General features: G+C 51.5%; 2 protein-coding genes across 2 annotated transcripts in view; one reads left to right on the plus strand and one right to left on the minus strand.

Moving 5' to 3' along the window:
- The first annotated feature begins 1,618 nt into the window (after positions 1-1,618).
- Positions 1,619-3,623, plus strand: TMEM147 (transmembrane protein 147). The gene is made up of 7 exons (XM_049786666.1): positions 1,619-1,803; positions 1,890-1,959; positions 2,451-2,510; positions 2,591-2,727; positions 2,855-2,939; positions 3,205-3,326; positions 3,419-3,623. The coding sequence occupies exons 1-7, from the start codon at positions 1,727-1,729 to the stop codon at positions 3,540-3,542; spliced, it is 675 nt and encodes a 224-aa protein (XP_049642623.1). The 5' UTR covers positions 1,619-1,726; the 3' UTR covers positions 3,543-3,623.
- Positions 3,624-5,837: 2,214 nt separating this feature from the next.
- The window catches only part of ATP4A (ATPase H+/K+ transporting subunit alpha), a 25,755-nt gene continuing 22,874 nt past the window's right edge, over positions 5,838-8,718 (minus strand). The window contains exons 18-23 of the mRNA XM_049787458.1: positions 8,343-8,466; positions 7,705-7,850; positions 6,624-6,757; positions 6,221-6,322; positions 6,040-6,131; positions 5,838-5,866 (exon numbers count right to left, since the gene is read on the minus strand). Of these exons, the coding sequence (XP_049643415.1) occupies positions 5,838-5,866; positions 6,040-6,131; positions 6,221-6,322; positions 6,624-6,757; positions 7,705-7,850; positions 8,343-8,466 (627 nt within the window). The remainder of the gene's footprint in view (positions 5,867-6,039; positions 6,132-6,220; positions 6,323-6,623; positions 6,758-7,704; positions 7,851-8,342; positions 8,467-8,718) is intronic.

An 8,718-nucleotide genomic window follows, 5' to 3' on the forward strand; every position in this document is an offset into this window, starting at 1 on the left:
ACATTGAGGGGCCAGTGCCGCTGTCCAACAGCAAAATAAAAACCCAGAGTAACTACTCCTGCAACCTTGTCTCTCTGTGTCTGTCACATGGGGTAAGATCCAGGTTCGAGGCCCACCACTGTATGTGCCGTGTAATATTGTCTGGTGTGGCATGGGAAAACTTCCAATTTCATTCGTAACATGCGGCTTTAGCATGATTGGTCTATTTGTAAGCCAAAGCCACATGTTACAGACTATAAAAACTAAAGACAGAGACTGAGAGCTGTGAGCCAAGAGCTACGTGTGTGCGTCTTCCTTCGATTCCTGCCAGAATATTAGCTTTTTGTTTTGCCAAACAGGCCCAAGTTTTACACTGAGTAAGTAAACAGAAATAAAAACAATTCTAAAATATTTTAATATTTCATAATAGAGTAATTACAAAATAATTGCTTTGTGTTTATTTTATTTCTATTCAAGTGAATTACTATATATATAGTCAATATAGGCACAAAGTTAAATTTTTTAACATTTTCTAATGGTGGTGTGCCTCATCTTTTTGTTTTATTTATTTATTTGGTTTTTGGGTCACACCGGCAGCGCTCAGGGGCTACTCCTGGCTCTACGCTCAGAAATCGCTTCTGGCAGGCTTGGGGAACCATATGGGGTACCGGGATTCGAACCATTGTCCTTGTGCATGCAAGGAAAATGCCTTACCTTCATGCTATCTCTTTGGCCCTTTTTTTTTTTTAAGAGGGAGAGAGATACACAGAATAGTCACACTCATCTCTGGGATTTAAGAAAAATTGAAGACATTTTTGTAATAATTCTCAGAGACAATAGAGATGAGGGCTGGAAGGTCCAGCTCGCGATAGGAAGCTCACCACAAAGAGTGGAGAGTGCAGTCAGAGAAATAACTACACTGACAACAAACATAACAATGTAAATGAATGAGGGAAGTAGATAGCCTGTCTCAAATACAGGGTAGGGGGTGAAGTGTGGGGTAGGGAGGTGGGAGATTTGGGAGATTGGTGATGGGAATGTCACACTGGTGAAAGCGGGGGGGATGTTCTTTATACGACTGCAACCCAACTACAATCATGTTTGTGATCAAATTGTATAAATAAAGATATTTAAAAATAAATATATGGGGCCGGCGAGGTGGCGCTAGAGGTAAGGTGTCTGCCTTGCAAGCGCTAGCCAAGGAAAGGACCACGGTTCGATCCCCCGGCGTCCCATAGGGTCCCCCCAAGCCAGGGGCAATTTCTGTGCGCTTAGCCAGGAGTAACCCCTGAGCAAGCATCAAATGGGTGTGGCCCGAAAAAAAAACATAAAAATAAATAAAAATAAAAAATATAGATATAAATAAAAAAAATAAATATTACAACAGTAAAAAAAATAAATAAATAAAGTGTGCCTTTGCACAAAAAGGTTGGAAAACATTGCACCAGAACCTCCCCCAGCACGGGCACCTGCCTGCATGAATGCAGGGACTCAAAACCACACCAGGTGCCTCCTGGGCCCTGAACCAGACGAGCCAGGGGGCGGGGCCTCGGGTAGCCTAGGCCACGTCCTTTTGCGTCATTTCTATGCGCCGGAAACTGACTCCGATTCCCAGAAGGCCGCGCGCGCGGCGACGGAAGCAGGTGGGCGCCGGGCCCAGGCTGGGGCGCCGAAGCACGGCGGACCGAGACCCGCGCTCCGAGACGCCGCCGCACGGGTCGCGCGGGTGGCCCGGGAGGCCGGCGCCATGACGCTGTTCCACTTCGGGAACTGCTTCGCCCTGGCCTACTTCCCCTACTTCATCACCTACAAGTGCAGCGGCCTGTGAGTGCCGGGCGGCCGCGGGGCGTGGAGGGGTGGACCTGGGCCGACCCCCCTACCCCATCATCACCACCGTCCCTCTTCTGCAGGTCTGAGTATAACGCCTTCTGGAAATGCGTCCAGGCCGGGGTCACCTACCTCTTCGTGCAGCTGTGCAAGGTGAGGGCCGCCCGGACACCATGCGACTGGCACCCACGCTCACCAGATCCAGGGCTCCGACCCCGCCCGGAACCTTCTCCCCCCGGGCCGCCCTTACCCGCGGGACTCGACGTAGGCACGCTCCCGAATGCCCCGAGAAGACGGCTTTGGAAGGAGTGCAACCTCAGGAAGCGAGGTCTTGAAGCCACTTTTGCATAGCTCTTTGAGGGAAATGGAGAAACATGTACATAGTTAGGAGGGACTCGGGCAAAGTTTTAAGAGCTGCTGCCACTGCCACAATCTGACCCCCCCCCCCTTATCCCTCGCAATATCCACAGCCCCCGCAGGTACCAGGTTTCCACCCTGTCAGTCTCCCCCCTAGAACCTTTCTGGTGCTCCCACCACCACCCCCTGCCAAGAATCCCCAAAACTCTAAGGTCTTTTCCTTAAAGTAAAACCCAGGTCGTTGATCCTCTGACCTTGAGCTGACCTCTCTGCTATCTGTCTTGCAGATGCTGTTCCTGGCCACTTTCTTTCCCACCTGGGAAGGCGGCATCTATGACTTTATTGGGGTAAGTGTGCAAGGTAGAAGAGATCAGTGGAGTCGGGTTTCTGGGCCCCCGTACTGACTGGTCCTCACTCTGATTCACAGGAGTTCATGAAGGCCAGCGTGGACGTGGCAGACCTCATAGGCCTCAACATTGTCATGTCACGGAATGCCGGCAAGGGAGAATACAAAATCATGGTTGCTGCCCTGGGTTGGGCCACTGCTGAGCTCATTATGTCCCGGTGTGTGCCACAACCTGGAGCCCAGATTACTGAGATAGGACCCCTGGGTTCTAACAGGGTGTTGGAGGGCAAGGGTTCATCTGCAAGGTCTGGTGCTAGAGACTTTTTCTTCCTTTGTTTTCCTCAGCTGCATCCCCCTCTGGGTTGGTGCCCGGGGTATTGAGTTTGACTGGAAGTACATCCAGATGAGCATTGACTCCAACATCAGTCTGGTATGCACTCAACATGCCCCTTTTTTTGTTGTTGTTTTGGGCCACACTCGGTGACACTCAAGTTATTATGCACTCAGAAATCGCTCCTGGCTTGGGAACCATATGGGACTCTCGGGGATTGAACCGCACTCTGTCCTAGGCTAACTTGGGCAAGACAGATGCCTCACTTTACTGCATGCACCACTGCTTTGGCCCCTCAACATGCCCTTTTGCTCCTGACTAGATTCTCCCCCGGGCTTGGCAGTAACATCTTGCTTCCCTCCAGGTTCATTACATTGTGGCATCTGCCCAGGTGTGGATGATCACCCGCTACGACCTGTACCACACTTTCCGGCCAGCTGTCCTCCTCCTCATTGTCCTCAGTGTCTACAAGGCCTTTGTCATGGAGTAAGCTGGGTGGGGTTTGTGGTGGGAAGGTGAGTCGGGGTGAGTTAGCTGTTCACCTTCCCTCACTACCTCACTATGGTGTTTCCCCACAGGACCATTGTCCACCTCTGTTCCCTCGGCAGCTGGACGGCGCTGCTGGCCCGAGCAGTGGTGACAGGGCTACTAGCCCTTAGTACTCTTGCCCTGTACGTCGCTGTTGTCAATGTACACTCCTAAACGTGATCTCCCTCATAGTCATGTCCCTTCCTCTCCACCTCCAGGTTTCTGTGAAATAAATAGTATTTGGAATATTGTGTCTGCCTCCTTTTCTATGTTGTCATTGTCAGCCCTTGTTCTGACTTTGGAGCTGCTAGGTATGCTCGCTAGGTGGCCAGTATTCATCTGGTCTATGCTCCAGAAGTAGCACCTCAGTTTCTTGTTTCCCCCTGGATCCTCCTGAGGAATTGAACTTGATCCTTTTTTTATTTGGTTTTTGGGTCACAACCAGCAGCACTCAGGTTACTCCTGGTTCTGGGCTCAGAAATCACTCCTGGCAGTCTCAGGGGACCATATGGGATGAACCGTCAGTCCCGATTCAGCTGCATGCAAGGCAAACGCCCTTCTGCTGTGCAATTTCTCCAGTCCCGAACTTGATCATCTGACTCCAGTCTCTCCAGGAACTGAGGAGCATTAGAATCAGCAGATAGTTCTAAGGGGCTTTTGCTGACTTGAGTCAACTTGGTGAGTGGCTTGAGCTCACTCACCTTCATCGTGAGCCCTTCACTCTAGTCTCACCTTCCAGTCTTTCTTTGTGTGGCAGCCAGTGGGATCTCTGGAACCCAGTCTTTGTGTCTCACTCTCCTGTCTCAACTGCCCAGCACTGGCTCCTCACTGCACCATGAGGTCAGACCACTGGCATTGACAGTGTGCAGAGAAGTTGGACCCAACAACATGGAAGCACAATATAGGCCAATATCCAATGTCTTGCCATAATGTTTGCCTGCACTCCAGGAAAACATATGCACACAGTCTGCTCTTATGGGGCGGAAGGGTTCTCCTCCTTGGGGCAGCACCATACACCCCACTCACTTCCCAGTAGAGTGGAAAGGTGAATGATTAATTGGTCACCCTGGTTTGGGTATAGAAAAGGAGATGGGGCACTCCTGATGACCATGGCTCCTGCACCCTCTGCCTGGCCACCTTTATTGTGCTGACAGCTTTGGGGCCAATGGACCCTGATTCAGCCTCCCTGCTGCTGGGCAGCTGTCTGGGAAATAATCTTGGAATGCTAATAAACTAGGAGAGCACTGGCCCCAGAGGGTTGGGCTGGGGGCTGCTAATAAGAAACAAGTGGGAAGCTGACTCACCCACCTGAGGATGTGGGTGCTAAAATGAGAATGAGACACAGAAGGGACTGGTGGCAGGCTCTGAAGGTAGCTTACGTGGCCAGAGGGTTGGGGGAGGGGGGGTGAGCATAGGCTCAGATTGGACTTTAGGAAGACTTTGGCCACTGAGTGGGGATGGAGGGCAGCAGGATGGATGGGAAGGTAGAGACCAGGGCATTTTTGTATATTATACCAATGGGATTGAAGGAGGAAGAGACAACAGGCCAGGGTCAGGTTTATGGTTTGTATCCCAGAAGAAGAAGGGACCACCCTGGTGGGACAGTGGATGGAAGCAGGTTTAGGGGACCTGTGTTGATAATGAGGTGCAAGACAGGTTTTTTAGGTTATTTTTTTGTTTTGGAGCCACATCTGGCAGTGCTCAGTGGCTCTGAGCTGCCAGGGATCAGATCTGGGTTGGCCGTGTGCAAGACAAACATCCTACCCACTGTACTATCACTCCAGCCCCCAAGTTTTGAGTTTCAGAAAACAAAAATAAGAAGGACCAATGGGGATCCATATGAGAACATGTGAGGGTTCCTGTGAAAGGGATTCTGGCATGATGTCTTGGCCTTGAGGGATTAAGGGATAGGTGAATGGAGAGTGCTAGAGGGTGGCTCCGGCTGGTGGACTAGGCAAAGGCATCTGACCTTTAAATGCTGTAACACTACGAAAAGACATTCAGTGCTCACTACCCCCAACATTTCCTGACACCCATTATGCTAAAGGGAATGTTACAAGTTATGGAACTACAGCCCTGAACAAAGGTGAAGACGACGTCTTTGCTGAATAGAAGCCCATGACTCCACGAGCTGCTTTATTGCTACCACCAGCATGCCAATGGCCCCAAAAGAAAGACTTGTGTCCGTGTTGTGGGAGCTGCTAGCTCCTCCCTACCAGTCCCCAACCCTCTCTACTGGCTCCCCCAAGGCCAGCTCAGAGGGCCAAAGAGCTGCAACTGAGAGGTTGCACCCGTGTGAACAGGGGAGACGAAGTGGATGGTGTCCCTTGAGCTGAAGTGCCTGGAGTGCAGGACGGTGTGTGATGGGCTTTTTGATGACTCAGGTGTTCCAGTGACTGTCCAGAGGGATCCAGGAGTCTACCCTGGCTGTGACAAGCATAGGCCTAATGAAGGCAGCAAGAAGTCCCTCTAGTAGTAGAGTTCCTTGTCCCACCAGCCTGCAGGGGAGAGACAAGCCCAGGGAAATGTAGTCAGAGCAGAGGTGCACTCAGATTCTGTGGTGATTTGTTAAGGAGGGTCCAGTGTTGAAAATCTGGGGGCCCCCTTCAGAGGACAATTACCCTGAGATTTTCTCAGCTCCACACCCCTTAACCCCTTAATCCACACTCACTTCCTGGGCAACAGCGAACTCCAAGTTTCCGGATTTCATCATAGACGAAGATAAGGAGGCCAAAGGGCATGGGGACCAGCCACCACTGGAACCTGAGGGCAGAAGTGAAATGATTAGGTGAAGGATATCCCCCCTAGCTGTGTCTGTGGGCCCTGCCCTCAGCTCCACCAGGACCCCTCACCGGATGGGCATGAAGTTAAAGATGTTAGGCATTCCGGGGCAGTAGCACAGGAAGCAGCCGATGCAGACTTGGAATACAATGGCAATCACCAGGATCTTGTTCCTGCAGGTGGATGGAAGGAATAAGCTCGAACTCAGAGCCAAGAGAGCCTGTTATGTGGAGAATTCAATGGAAATCAGGTACCAGATCAGAGGAGGTTGAAGGTGAGCTGTATGAGGTAGTTCTGGAGTGAGAACTCTCCCTGGCCTTAGCATTCCCTGGAGGCCCCACCTGGAAACTACTGGCCAGCCCTTGAGAGAAGAGTTCGCCCTTACTACCACATATCAAGGGTTTATTGGCTCCAGCAATCCCTAGTCAGGATCTGCTAGAGGATGGGCCTACAGGGTAGGCAGGCCATGAATACCGGAAGAAGCCTTGCTGGAAGGCAGAGAGGCGGCGGGTCTTGCGGATGAGGACATCAGCGATCTGGCACATCTCGATGCTGATGAAGAAGACGGTGTAGCATGTGTACTGCTGGTACAGGCGCTGCCCGAACGTCTGAGGGTCGGCAGGGGACAAAGGAAGACTAAGCTAGTGCAGCCTAGGCCCACAAGCCCCTTGCGTCAGGTGTGGTGGATCAGTGGCTGAATAATCGGGGCAGAGCAGTTACTTCCATAGGGAAAGGAGTGTAGGGTGTCCTGTGCACCAGAAAGAGGGTGCCTGGGAAAGGGTAGAAAATCAAGGGTCCAGCGACTCCAGGGAGAGGCAGGTGGTCCACACAGTTGAGTAGAACAAGCAGGCCTCACTTCTTCAACTACTTGTAACAGCAGCCAGATGTGTAGGGAACACTGAATACCCTCCAGGTACCCCGTGCTCATGTCTCAACTCATTAACCCTCTCAAACGTCAAAATCCCCAGAAGGCTGGCTGATTACTAGAGAAGTCTGGGCCCCAGCCCTAAGTCCCCAGATGCTGCTGCTGTTCAGGAAATTACTGGAAATTACTGAGGCTAACATTAATTCATGGCTCTCTCTAAGTGGGAAACAGAAGCCAAGCAACTCGCCCAGGGTCACACAGTTTGGAGGGGCACTGGCAGTATGACTTCAAGGTCAGTCTGCTTCGCCTCACAGAACATGTTTAAGGGGAGTATCCTGATCTATAATGGGCAAATAAAACCCACCCTGCTGGCCAATCTAGCATTAAAGATACCCACAAAGGACCCTGCTCTGTATAAGTGGTGCTGCAGAGTAAATAACCAGAGCAGGTCTGGTTCCCTCTGCATAGGATGTCACTGGGGGTAGTGGGGGTGGAGGAGGGAGGCAGGGGTCATCAGTCCAAAACAGGAGTTTGGAGATACAGACAGTGGGTGGGACAGGTAAGAAACTCCAGACCCATCAGTGAGTATCCGGGAGACTGGCCAAGAATTAAGTCACCCATAGGAAAGGAAACAGGGCCAAGGTGCAGTAAGTGGCCCCAGAACTGAGCAAGTGATGGGACCTGACTCACCCACTCCTGACCATAGCTGTCCTGCAGATCTTGTAGGTGATGATTCTCCCACTTTGGCCGCAGCCCCACACACAGCATCGGGAGCCAGCCCTCCTGGGCCATGGCCGTGAAGTAGTCGGTAAAGCCAGCAAAAGATTGGATGGCGCCTGGGGAACAAGCAGGGACTCATGGGGAAGCAGGTGAAGGTGCCAGAGCTGCAGGAAAGCCAGAAGCCTAGGCGAAGCAATAACACTGAAACTGAAATGCGGAAGAGATCAGCACAAAAGAGGCAGGAAGGAAGGAAGGAAGGAAGGAAGGAAGGAAGGAAGGAAGGAAGGAAGGAAGGAAGGAAGGAAGGAAGGAAGGAAGGAAGGAAGGAAGGAAGGAAGGAAGGAAGGAAGGAAGGAAGGAAGGAAGGAAGGAAGGAAGGAAGGAAGGAAGGAAGGAGAAAGAAGGACAGACATGCCCAGAGAACCTAAAAGCAAAGAAGGGGGTTTGTAACCCAAAGAGAGGGTCCCAAAAAACAGAAGGGAAATGGAGGTCCCAGAAACCATTGTTTGTAGACGAGAGCCAGGAACAACTCCAAGGTCACAAGGTCACATGCAAACATGGAGACCAGACCAAGCCCAAGCTAGAGACTCCAAGTAGGCCTGTCTCACCGATCTGGAAGTATGAGTAGGCAGCCAGGGGCTCGTTGACCAGACGGTCACGTCGAGGGTTCCGTGGACGCAGATGCATGATGTCACTCTCAGCTCTCTCATATGCCAGGGATACGGATGGGAACTGAAAAGAAACAGAAGGAACTGGGCTAAGATTTTGCCTAAGCCCCTGACCCTCAAGCTTCATTCTGCTCCTGGTCCACAGTGTGGGAATGACACTGGGGGAAAAACACCTGCAGTGACCACAGCTGGATCCTCTGGGTCTGACTGTCCAGCCCAGCCCATATAGCCACGCTGTTCCTCTCTATCAGACTGTCTGCCTCTGTCTCTGAGAAGGCAACTGCTGCCTGCTGGATTTCTCTCCTCTAAGCCTAGT

This window comes from Suncus etruscus, chromosome 14 (genome assembly GCF_024139225.1).
Source record: "Suncus etruscus isolate mSunEtr1 chromosome 14, mSunEtr1.pri.cur, whole genome shotgun sequence".
In the NCBI taxonomy this organism is placed as follows: domain Eukaryota; kingdom Metazoa; phylum Chordata; class Mammalia; order Eulipotyphla; family Soricidae; genus Suncus; species Suncus etruscus.

Coding starts and splice junctions, on each gene's coding strand:
- TMEM147 (XM_049786666.1), top strand. CDS start 1,727: ATGACGCTGTTCCACTTCGGGAACTGCTTCGCCCTGGCCTACTTCCCC. Junction 2,511..2,590: donor GCATCTATGACTTTATTGGG/GTAAGTGTGCAA, acceptor TCTGATTCACAG/GAGTTCATGAAGGCCAGCGT. Junction 2,940..3,204: donor TTGACTCCAACATCAGTCTG/GTATGCACTCAA, acceptor GCTTCCCTCCAG/GTTCATTACATTGTGGCATC.